At 32.8% G+C, this 22,065-nt stretch overlaps 1 protein-coding gene across 1 annotated transcript in view; it reads right to left on the bottom strand.

The window, feature by feature from the left end:
• Nucleotides 1-13,292, bottom strand: part of Tmtc2 (Transmembrane O-mannosyltransferase targeting cadherins 2) — a 74,590-nt gene extending 61,298 nt beyond the window's left edge. Inside the window, exons 1-2 of the mRNA XM_085202895.1 lie at nt 12,999-13,292; nt 7,329-7,448 (exon numbers count right to left, since the gene is read on the bottom strand). Of these exons, the coding sequence (XP_085059021.1) occupies nt 7,329-7,417 (89 nt within the window). The 5' untranslated portion in view covers nt 7,418-7,448; nt 12,999-13,292. The remainder of the gene's footprint in view (nt 1-7,328; nt 7,449-12,998) is intronic.
• Between the last annotated feature and the right edge of the window lie 8,773 nt (nt 13,293-22,065).

The raw sequence follows: 22,065 nt of genomic DNA on the forward strand, positions 1-22,065 counted from the left end.
TTTGCAACTGGCGTAAAGTGCGAAATTGCGAGTGTAGGGAAGTTGTTGGTACGAAAATAACTAAATCGTAATGTTTTTTTATGTATATTTTCTTATATATTTGATTTAAAATTGAATCCTTTAAAAGTAATCTAATTTTAGTCAATTGAAAAGTAGTAAATGTTTATCATTCATAGATTTATTTTCCTTTGTATCTTTTGATTTGATGATCTACAAAATATTTTATGTTTACCATTGTTCCTGAACTTCAATTTCATGAAAGCCATATATCTATATAAACTTCATAAAATTGAAGTGTGTTCTTGAAGCTTCAAACCAATATTGGACTTTACAATAAAGGAACGAGTACGTACACATGTATCCACTTTATAATATCAGACAATTACTATAATAAATATTTCGTTATAAATTAATTGAACATGAACAGGTAGTAAACTATGAAGAACTTATTTTTTTAGCTTCACGCTGTTTCTCGCACACCGCAGGGTAAGCAGTGTGTTACGACATTGAGAGATTGATATGTGGAACTCAACGCCGGGAAAAAATGGAAATATACATTTAAATAATTTTTTCATCTCCTCGAGTGGGGACCAAAACCACAACCAGTCGATTTTACAGTCCCCTCCGCTACGACTGGCCTCTTGGAATTAGATATATCATATTATATTTTTAAAAAGAAAAAATACTTCTTCTGAAAAAAGTGATTCTAAAATAAACAGGATATTTTCCTCTTTTTGACGTTAAGCTACAAAAATTCGCCAATTACATAGTAATGAAACATAGAAACAGTTTTTATGATTGTACGTAAGTTTCTACAAAAACTATTTCCACTTCTAGCCGTGCCAAAACTTAGATTGAGATAAAGTTGAAGATAGTATGGAACTCTTTGCTGCTAAAGTTGGGGGCAGCTGTGGCGTAGAGCCGTCACGTAAGCCCTCAATTACGAAACACTGGAGTGGTTTGCAGCGATCCAGAACAAAGTTCGTCGATTCTATCATCATTATCGTTCGTAGCGTTTGCGAGGAAAAGAAATTCATTATTGAGCGAATATGCTACAATTTCTTACGTCGAATGAATTCAACATTCCTTTTGGATTTCAATGTAAATTTATTGCGTATTATTATTTAATAAAGTTTTACAATATTTACTTATATTAAGTGTAATTTTTTATTATTCTTTAACTATCTTTACCAAAAGCCGCCGTAGCGCAGGGGCACAAGCGTTGGACTGTAACGTGGCGATTGTGAGTTCGATTCCCAATCGGGGGAATGAATTATTAATATTTTCATTTCTTCGGTCTCATAACAAGATTTCCATTCCACCACTGAAAATGCCTCGAAAATTCGGTGGTGGAACGAAGTATCTCAACACTAGGCTCCCTTTGCCTGCCATGATGTATTCAAGATACAGTTTGAAGCTGAAAAAAAATTTTTACTATATTTTATTCTCAACTAATTATGCTCGACCGTGTACTCCGTTAATTAAATAAACAAATTTAAATTTAAGTAAGAAAAATATGTTTATTTTATTAGAAAGACAAAAAGAATACAGTAGTTACACTCACATACATACACGTATATGAACATATGGAGGACTGTACGAGAACAAAGATACGTTTCTATTAGCGTTGTTTGTTCTGAATTAGGTTGAGATTACCCCGAGATTGTCGACCGCATTACCATAACTTGCTGTCCGTCTCTTAGGTTGGAACCTGATATGAATGTTAATATAGTTGCATGTTATAACTTGTTTCGCAATTATTATAAGTTCTGTTGATGGAAATTCCAATTATTGTGCCTAATATAATATGAGGCCAGTCGTGGCGCAGCGGCACAAAGTTTAACTGTAAGCGCGGCTGGTTGTGGGTTCGATTCCCACTCAAGGAAATGGAAAATTTATTTAAATTTATATTTTCATTTCATCGCTCTGGTGTCGAGGCAAAGCGCGGCGTTGAATTCTGCCACTCGACACACATTGCCTCCAGAATTCGGCAGAAAGTGGGGAACGGTATGTGTTAACACTAGGTTCCCTCTGCCTACCCTGCAGTGTACGGGATACAGCGCGAAGCTGATTTATTATTTAGTATAGGATTATAATATTTATTTCGTATAGGATATATGCTTATTAAAATTTCATTCACTGGCCACGTTCAGTTAATTTGTTTATACTTTTATCAAATAAATTAGTCATGGTCAATCAACATTTCCAATTATTATTTTAATGAAAACTAGAAATATACGTTTACAAGAAAATACAAGTATAACAAAGAACTAAAATAAACACCTCATACTGAAAATATCTCATCGAGATAAAAGCAACGAAAGCATTCTCGAATTAAATACTAATTCCAACACTCGTAACTAAAGCGGATTATGAAGCAGTGACACAGTGCGGTAAACCTGAGAGCGGCGCATATCAACGAACAGATGGAGCCTTTTACGAACTACATTAAGTGATTTAGTTCCGAAGGCTGCTCTTATATATACATATCTATGTAGATTTCTATACTTATCATAAAATTGTACCGAATTGGTCTCTTTACATGGAAAATATAATATAATGCATTTAATAACGTAATAGAACCATAATTTTTTTTTTATTTTTTTTGTCTGTTTGTTTGTGTATTTGTTCACGTTAATCTCAAAAACGGCTTAACCGATTTAAATCAGCTTCCATATTTGTATTTTTGCAAGCTTTCCATAACATTTAGTGTTTGTTTTATTTCAATCGGTTTTTAAATAATACAGTTATACCATTTTTAAAGAAAATTGATATAAAAAACAAAATTGCTATGAATAACTATTTTATTGAATTGGCTGAAATTTAAATTCGTTGGTGTAGATATTGTTTTAAAAATGATATTGTTAGTAAAAAACAGGAGTTATGCCGATTAGTTAATAAATAATTATGTAATTCAAGCGGGCGAAGCTGCGGGCGGGTAGCAAGTATATTATATAAAAGTTTTGATTGAACGTGATTTTGATGCCATAAATATGAAACCTAAACCTGCCTTCTCTTTACTGGGTATATAACGATAGTAGCTTATCGTATCTCTTTACATACACAGTTTTATGATAGATATTTTAAAAGTATATTTATATTAGCATTTCTAGAAGCCTGTCTCTGAAAATGAATTTTATATGCAAAGCTGAATCGTAATCAATTTTGATGTCCTCGAGATGATCTTTTAACAATACGAGCTTAGATTTCGTAATTTGAAATATAAATAAAAGTAATGATGACCTTTTATATATATATCTAAGTGAATTTTAGGTAAATAATCTCCCTTTTCAAAGGAAGAAAAATTGGCTTTCACTCCGCCAAGCAGCACCCTAAACTTTGAATGGAGTGAAAAGTCACTTATGTGAATTTACTAAGTCATTAATGAATATAGGATTAGGGAACCTTAAGGCCAGCCGTGGCGCAGCGGCTTAAGCTTGCCACTGTAAACGCCACAGGTTGTGGGTTCGATCCCCATTTGAGGAAATGAAATATTTAAGAATTCGGCGGAAAGTGGGGAAAGGAAAGGATACAGCTAAAGTTAAAAAAATTAAACCTTCTTAGTATTTTAAAAGTATTAATCAAACGTAATATCTACATAAAAATTTACTAACTTAGAATTTAGAAAAAAATCTTAATCAGATAGGAACAAATTAAGCATGAATGAATCTATCAAATCAAATCTTCTAGCTTAGTTTTCACATTTCCCGCAATATTCATAAAATTATTATGGCTTATATTTTAAAATACTCTTATTAATTATATCTCTGTGTATCTATCAATCTTTATAAAAGAAAAAAAAATAGTACACATTTTCGTTCGATTTTCATTAAAATTTACACACGTACTCGTATTTAGATCCGGTGGGGGAAAACAAACTCTTTAGCATCATCGTCTGTTTTTTTATTATTTTCTTCTTATTTCCATTTATAAATAGTTCCTTTCTCCCTTCCTTTGATAAATCAGTTTATTTTCTATGTTATTAATATATTTAACGAACCCATTATTCGTAGAACATTTTATATACACAAGCAGAATAAAATTAAATTCAAGTTTTCTATTATTGTATAAATAAAGCCTCACTTAATAGGCTAGACGACATAAAAACATTTCAAAAGGCTTAATTAACAATTGTAAAATAAACTATTGAAGTTTCTCTTTGTTATTATAAAATTAAACTGGTTTTATTTCTATTTTTCTATTTTACATTTTTTTTGTAATACAGTAAAAAGGCTCATAACAATATTTATTCAGTAAAAAATCTGTTTTATATACTCGTAGGTACCTATTAAAATTCGTTTTAGAAACGAGTCATAAAATGTGAAGTTCGATATCTCTAGATATTAAACGACCCTAGAAAGGCTATTAATTACGTCCTACAGTATCTGGGGCTTCGAGGCTCTCCGGTTCCCGAAGTTAAAGATTTTTAATAGAGTCTTATCGAACACATTTCGTTAATGAATTTATGTTTTATATAAAAAGTATTTAATTTATAATTAAGACATGAAAAAAAATAGAAAATCGACTATTGTAAACAATAAAATTATCGACAAATACGATTTTGTATCCATTATTTTTGTCATTGAAAGATAACGTTAAATAACTAACTTTTTACGCATCTAATTAGGCATCTATTATATAGTGTATGCAGGGGAAATCAGGAGGAAAACTTATTAATATAGATACTCATCATATATATAAAAGGACTTGTCCTCACTGACTGAGGTAAGACGCACGCACAGCCGTAACCGCTGTGCGTAGAAACGTGAAATTTGGACTAAAGTTTACTTTAATAATCTGGACATCCACTAAGAAGGGATTTTGAAAAATTTTAACCTTAAAGGGGTGAAATAGGGGTCCAAAGTTTGTATGGAAAAAAATTTAAATCGGCATCGATTTTTATAAAATTTTAAATTTAGATTTTTAAAAATATTTAATTGAACACGTGTTTCATCGTTTTCGAGAATTCTCCCCCTAAGAGTGCAAATAAGGGGTTGAAAGTTTGTATAGGTTTTTTTTAAATCGTCACCAATTTTTATAAAATTTGAAATTTAGACTTAAAAATATTTCATTGAAAACATGTTTCGTGGTTTATTAGAATTCACCCCTAATTAAGGAAGCGAAGCTGCGCGCGTCCTCTAGTAAGATAATATGACGGGCCGCAATAAAACAATCTTTAATTAAAAACTTAACAAGACCGTTGTCCGTGTAGTAGACCTTAAAGCCGTTATGCCACTGAAGTAAACGGTTGTAGATTAGATTCCCATTCGATAATCAATAATCAGCTTCACGCAGTATCCCGCACACAGGAGGGTAGGCAGAGGGAACCTAGTGTTAAGACACTCCGTTCCCCACTTTCTGCCAAATTCCTCATTCGATAAATGAAATATTTATTATGTTCAGTTCGCAATATCTCAAGACTTCGGCGTAATGTGAGGAACAGAAGAATCTTAATGGGAACGGAACGTCTTAACAATAGGTTCCCAGGTTTTCCCTGCCTACCTTCCTATGAGCAGTATACAATGTAAAACGGTAAAAAAAATCCTTTTTTAAGGTAAAAAAAAATATTTTTACTGACAAAATTAAATAAAATAACAATAATAATCTATAAACAACTATATAATCAAAACAAAAATATAATTATACAACTTTGAACCTTAAACAGATATAAAATTTGCTGAATATTAAAATTTTCTCCAATGATCGTTATTCGTTATTCCATCACGTTTTCGGCTCTTTTCCCCGCTGTTAACTGGAGTAATTTAACGTTGCGAGGCACTAGAGAGATCATCCAAACATTCCCATCCCCTTATAGATCAACTTTATTATAACGATTCCCTTAATTATTTTACGTGTAATTACTTCGCCTCGCCTCGCCTTTCGAGTTTCGCCAAATTATTTGAACTAATTGTTTTTGTTCAGGATTAAATTAAATATACTAATATTGGATGTCTGTATAACTTGTGTCTAATAGTTCGTGAGACTTTTTTTTATGAAAAATAACCGATTTTCCACAGGCGGTGCTTTGTTAATCAAATATAAACGTGAAAAACCCGCTTCTATTTTCATGTTCATGTTACAAAAAACCTGAACATGAAATTTCACGGCAATCGTACGAATCATTCAACCACGAAAAACACAAAGAACTCAGCTTTATTTGTTTTAAAAAAGAGTTACTAGGTATATAGCATGAAATATTATTTAATATGTTTAAAACTAGTTTGAGCCTTTTTTCTAGTTCTAGGTTAGCCCAATAACCTCAAATAAGATCAGATTCACGCCTTTTCCCGCATATTGCAGAGTAAGTACGAGTGATAAGATCCTCTGATGAGAAATAGAATACAACTTTCCGCCCAATTTTCGGAATATTCACTATCTCTACGCTGCGCCTTGTAGTGTATAAAAAGGCCATTCCTCGAGTGGGAATCGAACCCACAAAAGTCATGTTGAGAGTCAGACGCGGAACCGCTCCGGCGGCCTTAAAAAACAGTACCTTAATAGAAAAATATAACAGTAAACAATAAATAAATATTCAAATCTATAATCCAAATACAAATAGCACAAAAATGTGCTCTATATTTAATAAATAAATAAAGAATATACAAATAATGGACATGAAGTCTTTTAAATCTATATTTAATATAATAAAGGGTAAGTGTTTGTCCTGTTGAACTCGCTTAACTAGTACTTTTGTGTTGCATATTTAATTTATCACAATGAGCAATACCAATACAGTGAAATTTCAATTAAAAATTTTGCAAAAAAGGAAAAGCTCGAGAGCTTCCGAGCGTGCACGCAGCGCACAACGGTTAAAGTCACCCAAAAATTGTGTATGACGAAATTGTTCTCATTCAAAAGTTAAAAAAATGTCGGCGGCAGCGCATGTCTATCTCCTATGAATAACACCCAATGAAAAAATAAAGGGATATATTTTTAAGTATTTTAAAAAATATAGTATTATTCCTTATTCAATTAAATTAACGTTAGATACTTTGTTCGCCTTATGTAGGTCAAAATTACAGTTTTAAAATAGAGCGGCGAGTTTCGCCACCTAATTAATACGCGATACCTTCAGAATTCGGTGGAAAGTAGGGAACAGAAGAGTCTTAATGGGAACGGGGGCTAAAAACACAAATGCGTTATGTTTTTATAAAAAAAAACTTAATTTAAAATATGAAAATTTGAAACGTTTATAGATGTCGCTTATCTACGAGACAAAGCATGGCAACGCTGTACTTAGTAAGTAATTCTACAAAATACTAGCGACCCAAGCTTTTATATTATAAGCCAAATTATACAAAATCTTCACATAAAAATACTTAAATTACCTGTCATCGTAGACAAAGCCGGCGTCCAGAGTGTTGTAATACAGTAGTATCGCCAGCAGCACGCTGGCCGCTGTCACCCAGTGATCCATTGTGACGTTCGCTACATCAGCGCTATCATCCCTAGAACAAAACCAATATTGTAATCAAGATATTATAAACATTATTTTCATTTTATGGTTTTCGAAATCTATAATTTATTTCCATTTTTTGTTTATTAAATGTTTTAAAGTGTACGAAGTACTATTTAAAAAATATTAAAAACTAGTAGGTTGGTGTCAAATTTCAAATTTAATACGCGGCGAATTCGCCTCCACACAAAATGACAGACGGATAGACAGGCAACGAAGTAATTCTATTAGTTTTGTCCGGAACCAAACCGGTCCGGTCCGAAACCCTAAAAAAGGATTTACTTCTGTGCTAATATTGTAGTTTTTGAGTTTGATCGAAATCTCAAAAAGAACTGGCTAAAATTAAATAAAAACTTTGTTATTTATTGATACTCTATCAAAATATTTTCATTACATTACGTTAAGAATTGTAGTATAGCCCACTTTACCAGTAGTTAGAGTTACCTCCGCTACTTGGAATATGTCATGAACCGGTCGCCAGGCTTAAGCTGAGCTTTGCATATGTGTGAGTATTCAGTCGCACATTAACATAATATTTTTTATTGACATTTTTTTTTTACTAATTAACTTTTTAGCCACAATCTTAAGTCTGTAATAATCGTAAAGTCGTAATAATAATCTATCAATTTTTGAAAATGAATACATAAGTTTTCTCTTGATATAATTAAACTAGCGGACGCGCGCAGCTTCGCTTACGTATTTAGGGGTGAATTCTAATAAACCATGAAACATGTGTTCAATGAAATATTTTTAAGAGTCGAAATTTCAAATTTTATAAAAATTGGTGGCGATTTAATATTTTTTCATACAAACTTTCAACCCCTTATTTGCACCCTTATGGAAAGAATTCTAGAAAACCATGAAACACGTGTTCAATTAAATACTTTTAAGAGTCTGAATTTAAAATTTTATAAGAATTGGTGCCGATTTAATTTTTTTTCCATACTAACTTTCAACCCCTATTTCACTCCTTTAGGGTTAAAATTTTCCAAAATCCCTTCTTAGTGGATATCCAGATTACAAAAGTAAACATATGTCCAAATTTCACGTTTCTACCATGAGCGGTTACGGCTGTGCGTACGTCTTACCTCAGTCAGTGAGGACAAGTCCTTTTTATATATATAGAAGAAGATTGCAGAATTCTGTTGCTGGTTAGGAAACATGCCTGTTTTCGCTCTGGTCGTCCCAACCCAATCCTGAAGATAATAGTAGAAATGCTTCCTGCGTCCAACTAGTGTGGGATTATTTACCTGTATCTGATTCTTTGTATGTGTTCGCATCAAAGACTTCGTTTTATTTGTTCTAACTGATTTATTGAGCTTACCTAAGAAATATGATTTTTTTTTGAGTAACCTCATAAGCAACCTTTCCTAGTTAGCAGTGATCGAACTATGCACACATTGGAAGTATCTATGCATGCTATATGTATGCTTAATCAGTTTCACGCTCTATCCCGCACATGCCAGGGTAGACAGAGGGAATCTAGTTTTTTTTATTATTTTGAGACATAAGAAGAACTTAATGGTTTTCCATGGAACAGTTCACAATGGAACAGTAATATTAAATGACTATTTTTTCAAATTCAAGATAAGAATACAAATTCTGATTGTAATCAGAATTGACCGTTCACCTGTCACATAAGGCGATAAGATAAAAATAGTTTATCTCAATTTTGAATCTAACGGAATTATACAAAATTTTATAGAGAAATAAAATAATGGCTTCTAGATATTCCTAGATAGCCTAGATATTCGTAGTACGACCTCATAACTATTCCTCTTAAACAATATTTATTGCATCCCACTATTCATTCTCGAGAACGCTCGGAAACGTCTAAATTTAATTCGTTTTCAATCTCTCTAAATAAGTAATTCTGTAGTACACATTGGGAACATTTTTCACGTCGTCACATTACACAGATTTACGTTTCGCTTCGACTTCATTACTTAAAGGTTTTTCAATTTTCAGAATGTATTAAATAACGAATGCGGTTTTAAAGCACATAGAGGGTCTTATTCGAACATTTTTCACGATGGCATGTCTGTCTCGCGTCTCCGGTCGTTCGCTACTGGAACAAAAGTTATCACGTTAACAAGATTTATGTGCTGACTGCATCCGGTACGAGATCGCGTCGTTCTTTAAACTATAATGTATTTGATTGTTGCATAATATGAATTTTAAATTTATTTTTAAGTTATAAAATAATATAAGATTATTATCGATTATTTCATTGTAAATGAAAAAAACGAAAAATACCTAGTAATATCTTAAATAATAAATAGACATCTTAATAACAAATGTTAGACAATGAAAAACCAAAACCGAACAATGAGGAATATCTCAGTAATATTGGCGATGGTAGAATGAACCAATCAGTTAGAACAAACAAAGTTAGTAGAGCGAAAATAGACAAAGAATCAGATACAGGTAAATAATTCCGCATGACTTGGGCAGAGGAAGCATTTCTACGATTATCTCTAAGGTTGGCGAAACGACCGAAATGAAAACAGTCGTGCTTACCCAAACTCGCTCCAGAATTACGCAATTTAATTATAAAACATAAGCTAAAGTTTCAAATGGAGCTTGTGACCAAAGTTCAATCATATATTATGTTGGAATTTTGCAAAATATTTATCATTTGGAATACAACTCCACTGTGAGCTCGTGTTGTAGATTTTTTTCTTCTTTATACATTTGAACGTCTTTTCTTAAAGTATATAACTAACTACTAAAATATATTTTACGACATAGTAAAAAGCTCAAAGCAATCTCGTTTTATGTATTTGATTTTATATAACTCATATATTCTGAACGTTCTTAAGTATAAACAATGAATTCTCCAGAAAATCAAATATTAGGTACAATTTTCCGTTTATAAAACGGAATCGAGGTTCAACGGGAAATCGTTAAATAACGTATCAAAATCACAAATATATCGCGGCGGCGCGACTCTTTCACACAAGATTAGCGCCCAATTCTTAGGTAAACGGCACTTCAAAGGCTATAAATTTCGATGGCTCGTTGCTCCACGGGAACGCAGAAATTTATCGGAAATTAGTTCGTAGAACTCCAACGGGTTGAGAGATAAAGGTTAGATACGGCTAAGCACATAGATTAGTCCGTTTTAGTCGAGCTTTGAAGACCTTGCTAAGTGCGATCATACTAATGCCTAAGCAATCTTTTCATTTCTTTGTAGGCCTTATTTATTTTTATTTTATATAACATTTTTATACTATTAAAAATCTTTATTGTAGCTCTCTTTTTAACCGACTATCAAAAAAAGGAGGTTCTCAATTCGACGATTTTTTTTTTAAATTGAACAAAATATATAAATTGTTACAAAACAAATCTGTAAGGAAAATAATTTATGTCACATTGTAGACAATGTTGCTTGGATTGTTAATTAATAACATTATCCGCTTATGAAATATATATTTTTAAAATAACATTATATTATTGATAATGTAATTATATTTAGCTCTTTCCAGCTACTATTATCAATATTTTTAATATTTTTGTCGTAAGCTACTATAAAGATGGCATGGAAGGACCTGTTAACTTAGCGTATATCACGTTTTATATGAAATACAGTCAATAAGCGCACAATCGTTATACAACTATGATATATATCAGAAATAGTACTAGATTCGGAAAAAGCTTTTTCTATAAAAAAAGCTCACTTAGCTCGCGGCTCCATCGCATTTACCCTCGCATTTTACACTACTAATATCTTCTAGAATGTCAATTTGTTTATTTTATAAGTACTATGTTAATTGAATAACAAGAATGATGCCGTAGACGTTTTTTTTTTAATTTAACCCTAAGCGGATATCAAACTCAAATATATTGTGAATATGTTCAGACTCCATCCTACAGCGTAAAATAAATTAAAAAGTAAAATGTATTACTTTACTTTGAACTCTTATTCATTTCAATTGAGAAAAGATGTATATTTATAGCATACTGAATATTATTATTATTTTTTAGTTTTTTTTATTTTAAGTATTATTTCTTTTATCAATAAATGAGGTGTTGTGTTCCGCCACTCATCACGAAATGACTTCAAAATTCGGTGGAAAGTCAAGACCTGAGTGTCTTAACACTAGATTCCCTCTGCCTACCCTGCTGTGTGCAGGATATAGCGTGAAACTGATAAAAAATTAATGTTGAAAATGATGAGGTATAATCTACATTCAGATGTGCGACAAACGTAAATATCACCTTTATCAATTATAAATATACTATGTTCAAATAAATAAATAGAGTTAGATAGAAGATAGAATAGTTCAAATAAATAAAGAAAATAAATAAAAATACTAAATTAATATTAATTAATATCAAATTAACAGATTAATAATAATATTATCTGTATAAATTGGTAAATAATACCAAGTATTGACTGTGTACATTGTGTTCTACGCGCTAGGATTCGAGAAACATCACACAAAATAATAATAAACAATAAATAAAATTTTAGCAAATTTCATTGCTAAATAATGTGTAATTCGTTAATCATATACTATTTTTTTATATGCATATATTTATTTTTACTAATAAAAACCGATTTTTAGATTCGTCGTAACTGCTTGTAATTACATAAACAAATCTTGTTATTAAAGTAATAGAACCATAATCATTTTCACGTCTACCTTTGACATTCAGTAGTCATATAAAACAATAAAAAAAGACCAACAGACAAACATATTTTATTTATATACGTAACTCTGATAAAAACCCAATCGTCAAGACTTCCGGTCGTAAACATCACCTCCCGAATTCGTGGGAAACGCACAAATATTAGATAGGATATAAATATAATTTTTCAGCAATAAAAACATATTACCAATAATGTCATTAGTATGCGTCTTATACCCACACGTTACCACGTGCCCGTCGTTAAATAAAATGTTCAATATCATTGGAGCCGTAAAAGACGGTGGAATGGTGATTGGGTGACAAGTATGTGCCCGACTCCTTCCAATATAGAAGATTTCATTAAATTATATGTGAAATTCTATAATACATATTCTATATTATCATCTGCTACGAGCGTTGTGCTACGAGACCGCTACAGATATCAATTTAACCGGCGCTACGTGATTATGTTTTTTTATAGAGATGACTAAATTGGTTAATAGCAAATTATTTAAATAATTGTGCTGACTATGAAAATATTCTTAGAAGCTCAAAATAATTACAAATATTTGTTTAAAATTGTTTACGACAAACAATATTTAATATTGTTTTCGTGACAATATGTCCAACGTATTACAGATTAATTATGAAATTTCATAGTATAATAATAATATATTTCAATTTAAGCAAATGTATAGTATTGTAAATAGATAATGGCAATAAAACTATCATAAAAATGTATTGTTATTAACATATTTTTATAAACAATACAATCTTACGTTGAATTTCATTCTATATACACGATAACCCGAAGGCTCGTATAACTATCGACAATTTGCCGGCATCTTATAAATATTTAATACATTCTAAACGAAATACAATCTGTAAATAAAATCAGCAAAATTACCTTTCAGCCTCACAGTCTCTCCTTTGTTCACTTTATTTTACAATACATTTCATCTTCACACCTAACAAGTGTTCCGGCATTAAGCAAAGTTTTAATTGTAAACTTTAATTAAAATTTCAGTTCATTCGTATTGTGTTAATTTTAAATCGCTCTACAGTGCCAGCCACATACGGGAGGGTGTCATTTAGACGGGTTTAACAATACGTTCACTACAAAGGACAACGCGAATGAGGCGACAACGACTACGGGAAGCCATAGTCGTATGGTCGAGGCGGTTTTTGTTCACCGACTGACGTTGGTGTACACGACACATCTGCATTTAAGAAGCCGCTATCGTTATGCGACTAATCGATTGGTCGGAGCGAATACAACTGTCCTCTATCCCGCTCGCCTCCTTGCCTCCTTCTCCCTCGTGAGTCGCACATGCGCACGACTCCCTCATTCTCTTTCAAAAGTCGCGTAAAGTAAATAAACTCGTATAAGATGTGTTTTACACTAAACAATATTAATCCAAAAAATCCACATCCGTTAAATTAAATATTTTTTTAATTAATTATCAAGAAATAAGACTTATTGGGTTATAAAATAATTTACAGATAAGAAATGTGTGTGAAGAAAAACTAATGTCTTGAGCAATGCTTAGTGAAGGTCGACGTAACGTCACTTGTTGCGCGGCGACTTTGTTCCGGCGATGAAAAGCCACGCATGCCGCTGCACGCCATTTCCATTTGTTATTAAGCCGGTAATTAATATCAGTGTTAACGTGAAACAACAAATTTAATCCTTATTGATTTAACTGAAGTTTATTAATTAAACCCCATTTAAAATTACATTTGAAAAATCTCTAGGTATCTATAGGTAGGGTTGTTTTTCCTTTTATATAGAATAGAAGCAAACCATTAAAATATATGTTATACTATATATAATTACTAGCGGTCCACTCGCGGCTCGCCTGCGTGGATTACGTTATTGTTAATTTCTGTCTCCATGATGAGTACCTACGTCATATAAGTGACGTCCATGCAAATTTGAGACTCCTAGCATTTGTAGTATAACGAAGTTTCATACAAACTTTCGACCCCAAAAACAACCCCTTAGAAGTCGAATATTGCAAATTCCCGTCTTAGCGAGCACCTACGTCCTATAAATAACTCCTATGCAAAATTTGAGATTCCTAGCAGATGTAGTTTCTGAGATTTCGTGATGAGTGAGTCACCTTTCGATTTTATATATATATAGATATTATATATTTTTAATACAAAATAAACATAATACTCATGGACTAGCATATTATAGTTATATATAACCATATATTGCTGACTAAAGTAAAAATGCTCTTAAAATATATAATGGTAAAAGGAGCACTCACTTAGCTTTTCACCAAAAATATTGTGTTATAGAAATTGATATTCAATTTAGCCACAAGACGGCAAACGGTAGAAAGGAGCGGACCGCTCACAAGACGCTTGAATATTCTCAGTCGAGTGCTCGCAAATATTCTTATAACCTGCACGCCAACGGACTGAGAATCTAACTGACCTGAGAAAACCTTTGTGGAGGTTTTATACAATCTGAATGGTCCATATCCAACTGCGACAAACGATATATTTGAAATATTTATCTTTAAACACATTTATAAAGAAAAGAAAACAAAATGTAAAATGTAAATGTGTGAAAAATGCTCACTATGTACTATCGTAAGATGTAATTGTTTTACGAAAAAAAAAACGAAAAGAGACGAATTCAACTAAAGGGACCTAGGCTTTACCATTTCACAATGTAAAAATAAAAAGTAAAATATCTTACAACGACTCTATAATGTAGCAAAATGTTTAAAAACAAACATGAACTTTTCATGTTAATATGACAGCCCCGCAGGGCAGTTGTGACCAGAGGCCTCCAGAAAGAATCTGTAAATAGTTCCCCTTTGACTTTCCTTTAAGGGCCGGGGGAGTAAAGGTCACGAGGTGTATGCTTGAAAGGATAGAAGTGTTCATTCTGCTCTTCGTGATAACGAAACCGGTGCACACTGAGTAGTTAAGGTTCAGTTAGCCAATTATTCAATTGAAAATTTTGAAATAGATTGTCTTCCGTTGGTCTTATTCAATATCCCAGTTGGTCAGTTCACCCAAACTCCATTCCAATAATTTAAATTTAGATTTTCACATTTTTATACTGTCCCTAAGCATTAAACCTTCGACCATCTTCTAATTAATTGTGGTTACTCAGAGATTCGTTCGATTTGATTCGATTATTGCGTCACAGTAAAACATTTTTATATTCTCTAAGGGGACTTCTTGCAGGACCTGCGCCCCCATACAAACCTTCAAATATCGAATTAGCCTTCCCAAATACCGAGTTCCTGTTAATCATTCTTAGACCCTTGAGAAAAGAATAAAGGAGCAGGTTTTACAGAATAGAAGCAGGCAGAGGAAACCTAGTGTAAAGACACTTAATTCCCCACTTACTATCAACCTTTGTCTATAAAACGAAAACGATACGTACAATATGTCAACAGATATATTAATTTAAAATAAATAACCGAGTGCATAAAGAAGAGGATTTTGCGGTTTCATTTCATAATGATATTCTACGGGATTCTAAAAACTATCTCCGCCGTCTGGGTTCAACAATACAGAAGCATTTAATTAATAGAAACAGACCTATCGTTCCATGTATTTACTCGTTACACACGTACCTTTAAAATGAAAGTTGCCAAATTATATTAGCTTAGACATTTTTTTTTATATTTAAGATAAAATTAAAAAAAAAGTTAAATTTAATCAACAGTTTTAATTATTTTAATCACTTTTTTAAATATCTTGTAAATTAGCTTCACGCCGTGTCCAGCATATAGTAGGATAAGTAGATTGAATCTGGGAACCTATTGTAAGATTCTCTGTCCCTGTTAAGACACTTACTTTCCCCACATTCCGCCAAATTCTGGAAAAGCGAAAATTCTGGAAATTACCAGAGCGAATGAAAATACTAAATATTTCATTTCTTCGAATGGGAATTAAACCCAGAACGTGTGTCGAATACAGTCGCATGCTTGTGCCTCTGGCCCCACGACTGCCCCCCAAAAAAAAAGTACATAAATTGTTGATCTTTAATTGGACCTTGAAAGGGTTTTAATAAATCCACAAAACAAAGATATCCCTACCACTCTTAACGACCACTTTTTATTCAGACGGTGTGTCCCCTCGTGGGGTCGGCAGTTCCACCGGGCTCTTAACATTTAGCTGGGCCGGGAGCTGTACCAAACGACGCGGAAATTCCCACTTACTCCATGATTGCCACACTACGGGGGTTAATGATATTGTTGATACGGTAGACGGAATACATTTTATTTCTCTCGCTAACAGCTTACCACTTACGAACGTTCGTTGATATTTTTTTTTTTGTTTTACTCTCATATGTAATTAAGTTGTAATTATGTTGTTTAATTGAGTTGACTACAAGCATGAAATTATTTATAGGTGTGTGTATAATTACATGTAGAAGCGGATTCAAAAATAAATAAAATTAACATTCGTTGTGCAAATGTAAAACAAAATTGTAGAAATTTTCAATATGAAATGGCCGTGAAATATAAATATTTCTCTCGAGGAAGTGAAATATTTATTAACGTTTATATTTCCATTTCTTCACTCTGGTGTGGAGTTCTGCCACTCAACACGCAATGCCTCCATAATTCGGCAGAAACCGGGGAACGGAGTGTCTTAACACTAGGTTCCTTCTGCCTACCCTGCTGTGTGCGAGATGTGAAGCTGATTTTTTTTTTAAATGGTTGTAAATCCACTAATCAAAAAATACATATATTTGTATTGTGTTAAGAAAATGTTGATGATAAAATGAAGGATTAATATTAATTAAACAGTTTCTATTACATTATATAATTGTAATTAAACATAAATTTCTTGATGCTGTCACTCGAACCAAAACAGTTAAACAATAAAGGTATTCAAACACGACAAGCCATCCACAAATGATTGTTTACAATTCAGAGCTGCGTACACGTGAGACATGACGGAATACTTTACAGAGAAATATATTTTATTGTTTTCTTTGTATCACAAATATTTTTTTTATATTTTCTAAATGTTATTAAATATCAGTGTTTCGTTTAACTAAATTCAATAAAGTGATTAGAAATATAATTAAATGATTGCTAATCATATTATGTATACATATCTATGTATTATCAGAAATGTAGCCTTAAAATATTTGAATAGATCGATAATAGGTAGATTTATATATTTTTTATGTATATTTATTTTCAGAAAGTTAGATTTATATTAACTTTTTGAAACAAATATTACAGATATCGTTAAAATGGGCCAATCGTTATCAAATACACATAGGTGTAGGAATGGGGGGTGGTCCGTATCCCAGAATAGCTGTGGTACCCACCCCAGAATTTTTTATTTGCCAAAAATTTTGCTTGAAATATTAAAGGCTTGAAATATACCTTCCAAATACCGACCCATCCCAAAAATATATCTCAATATAGCAGTCTTAACTATGTGCATACTCGAATCATAAAGTCGTAAACTAAACGCTACTTAGGCTGACAGTCGGTTGTCAACCAGATGCTTTAACTTGATTAATAGGCGATTTTGACTCTCCTCATTAATACATAAGCCGATTCAAAGTCCATAATGCCTTCATCAAAATCAACCAAAGAGTTTCGTGGTTGATTTCGCTAAAAGTTTAGTTAGTAATGATATATTAGTTCTTTGGTAGCTCGAGAGTTAGCTCTTGTCAGTATCAAGATATTAAAAAATATGATTTAGAAAAGAATTTCACAATCAATTGATGATTGATATTAATATTCTATTATATTATACATAATAACTTGTTTGGTAGAACCCGCTACTCTGGAAGCAGCAAGTAATAGTTCGTGTAATGAATAAAACCCTAGTGTCCTGCGGTAAAAGTTACATGGGGCACTTAGAATGTGTCATAATAAAAGTCATAAAAGGGTAGAGGCTTTGACGTCATTCGTTCGCAGTGACACAAACGTGTGACTGTTAACGCGACAGCTTATGGTTTTGATCCTTACTCAACGAAATAAAATATTTAATATTTTCATTTCTTTGCTCTGCCGATTCTGCTCATAGGTCTGCCACTCAACACGTAATACGTCCAGAGTTCGGCAGAAAATGGGAAGCAGAGTGTCTTAACACTACAGAAACTCTAAGCCACGCCTATTTGACCACGGGAGAGAAAACCATACTAAAAGCTAGTTTATAAATACAACGATGCACGATGAAAAACGTCAGAATATTCTTACAACAAACACATTGCAATAATACTTATACTTCCATACAAAAAATATATGTAACAAATACAGTCATATTTTAATATTTTTCCCCGGAATTCGCGCTTTACTCTCTCAATATTATATGTGCGAGCGTCGAAGCAGCAACTTTATGATTTAGCGCAAGATAGCTCTGAACTAGTTGGCTTGTTGGAACATGTGTGCGTCGAGTTATTTATAATGACTTTCCGTGTCATCTTGTCATGATTTTCATATTTACAAAACCATCATTCGTTACAAATAAAGAAATAAATTATTACTTTAATTAGGAAATCATCAAGCTATAGTATGTCTTTTTTTATCTTCACAAGTTATCTTTAGCCAGAGAGAACGGAGCGTCGAACACTACGGTCTCTGGATATCTCTAACGCCTCGTCCACTGTCATCACCCGCTTGATACATGCCCTCCCTCTTTTCACGTGACCTTCCTCCAATATCATCGGTACTGTGTTTCCTAAGGCCAACCGAGGTCTCCGTCCGATTCTTGCGCACAAACGTGCCCAAATCATTTTCAAATACCAGAAATCTTATCTTACTCGCAGTTAGACTTAAACCATTACTTTTCACATTCTTCTTTCAAAGTAGTGACCAAACCGCGCTTTCTGATGATTCTATGAGCATCATCTACGTACAACAGGCAAATGACCTTCAGGTTACCTACTATCACTCCCCTGTCACTTTGTCTTACTCTGATAAGTATGATAAATATATATTTTACATTTTAATAATTTAGATAAACACCTGAAAATTTAAATCAATTCAATTTATTTCAATTACCCCAGGCAACATAAATCCTAGTTAAGCTCAATAATGTAAATTAATTAAAATACGTTGAAGCAATAAGCAATATTGTAGAGATCGGAGGGCACTAATGAAATTCTCTTCTCTCCCTAAATGTAGTGGAATGAACGTACACAATCACAGTTCAAAAAGCATCAACAACAAAAACAAAGATTTTGACTATAAGATGTGTCTTAACTTAGAATGAGGTTCCCCGCCGTTCCTTTGTTTTAATAAAATATTAAAGTAACAAAATACGTACTCTGTACAGCGACTTGACATCGCCGTCTGTTTGATGTTTCCCTCGCAAGTCTCGCAACGAATTGTGGAAATAAAATTTAAACATTGCTAAGACTGTTTTGAGTAAGCTTAAGAATATCTAATAGCATTATAACATGAACGAACGTAAATTTAATATCACATCAATTCGTCATAGAGCAGTAACTCAAACAGTGACTAAACGCGATGGTTTCGGGTTCGATTTCCACTCATTGACATCAGAAATTAATTATTTATTATTTTCACTTCCTCGCTCTGGTAACACGTGCCGCATAACATTTAATGTGTCGTAAATACGGCGAAAAGTAGGAAACGGAGAGCTTTAACACTAGGTTGCCTCTGCCTACCGTACTATATAAGGACATAGCGTAAAACAAAAAACAACATCAAAACAGACACATCTATATCTATTTCTATCACAATAAACTCTTATTTTGCCAGAAACGGAGAGAGGGATGCTGCACGTTCGGTACTACACCGAAAGTTTCCATTGTTACATCTCAACTTATGCAATATAGCGTCTGCTCCTTTAATACTTTCCACGACGCTCGATTACGTTTAACGGCGAATGCGATTCGGATGAATTTTCTTATTTACTGTAAGCCGGCAGAAAATCGGCTCCAACGGAATTCTTAGTAGCAGCGCTTTCGCAGGACACACTTGATTGAACACATTTGGGCCTTTATGGGATTCGTTATTAGATTGCTTTTATTTTATTATACAATACAGTATATTGGTTTGTTGATTGTTTTTGACAAACATATCTGCTTAGGAGAATGTTAGTACGCTAGGAGAGCGTTGTAAATTATTGTTATTTGTTCTAGTACTCTATTATGTTAATTTAAAAGGAAATAATTATTAAAATGAAATATATCTCATATTCGGCTGAATGAGTACCTACACAAATTCAAAATACATCGTGAGTTCATTTGATCTTTGTAATTAAGCACAGTGATAAATAAATACGGCGCAAAGGCGCATTGGATATACGAGTTGTAGGTTCGATTCCCGCTCTGGGAAATGAATTATTTTCATTCTCTAACACTAATAATGCCAAAATAATAATTATATGAAAACAATAATTTATAAGCAACCACCGGCCTCCTAGCTTTGATAAATAATCCTACACTGTTACGGACATAAGTCAGCATCACGCTGTATCCTACACACAGCAGAGTAGACAGAGGGAATCTGGTGTTAAAACACTCCCCATCTTCCGCCGAATTTTGGGGATCGAATCCACAACCGTCACATTACAGTCACACCCTTGCACCACGCCACGAGGGCCTCTATTACTGACATGATGAGAAAAATAAAAAAAAAAACATATATCAATTTAAAGCGTTATAGCTAAAATTTTAAACTCCGGCTTCATCTAAATAATGCGATCTTGACGTGTTATATAAAGGCTTTTGTTCGCCGCTGACCGACGACGCGATAATACTGTATTGATGACGCAGTATCGGCGCTCCCATATCAATAACCTATTCACGAAAAGTCTTCGCTTTCATGGTGTAATTTAATTTCAGCCTATACTACAAGTGGTCATTATAGCGTGTGTATTAAATATACAGTTTTTATTGCTTTCATATAAAAAAAACTTTTATTTATGCGTAATATGTACTTATATTAATATGAAGATATTACTTTTTCTAATATATATATATATATATATATATATATATATATATATATATATATACATATTAAGTATTGTTTTAGTTTCTACGATTAAAATATTTTTACACGTCTTGTTAATGTTCATTTTTATTTATTTTTTTTCATTATTTAACTTTTCTATATGTTAAAGAAATGAAAACATTAATAAATATTAATTCATTCTCGCGAGTGGGGATCGAACCCACAATCATCACATTACAGACACACCCTTGTATCCATGCTCTACGACTGCTTTCAAATAAAATTACCTATATAGAAATAGTTTATTTTATTTAAATAGCTACTAACTCTCGTGAATAATGCAGTCACATTAATTCAACACCTTTGTACACGAAATTCTTCCTTTACAAACTAGAACGAACCACTCACAGTATATTGCCGACACACTATCTAATAACAATTATTATTATTAATGATGGGAACCTTCAGCGAAAATAGGTTATGGGGACCGAGAAACGTAATGTAATGTACGCATAATCGAACAAATTACATATAGATTAATACGTAAAGCATAAATTTTATTCCCCTTCTTCTAATAATTGCACGCAACTTATCTTTGATAATCTTTCATAGTTTTATCTTTGCGTATATCTATGTGGATTTCAAATATGTCTATATCTTTCTATTTTATAAAAAATGTTGTTGTTTCGTCGTCGCTGGTGACTGTTTTAAATGTTGTCAGAGCATTTGTTTTTAAAGTAAATTCACGTCCGAATATTGTTGCGACGGCGGCGATTTATTATTTTCATTTTATGTTTTGATCACTGTGAGCCAAGTCAGGGGGCTAGGGTGCAGGGAGCGAAGCCATCTTAAAGGGGGGGATAAAATTGGTGCTACAGCGGCTAGGACAAGTGAGGTATCATATGAAAGGGCTCTGGCTAAGCTAAGCATGAATTTCAGAAAAAGCTCGAGACCTCCAATTGTTGCACGGAATCTTCGGTGGGCGAGCCCGACTCGCTTGTCCGCTTTTTTTGTGAAATATGACTTAATTGAACGCCAATTCTT

Source organism: Heliconius melpomene, chromosome 19, assembly GCF_056956725.1.
Source record: "Heliconius melpomene rosina isolate 202511_hmr_F chromosome 19, ASM5695672v1, whole genome shotgun sequence".
Classification (NCBI taxonomy): Eukaryota; Metazoa; Arthropoda; class Insecta; order Lepidoptera; family Nymphalidae; genus Heliconius; species Heliconius melpomene.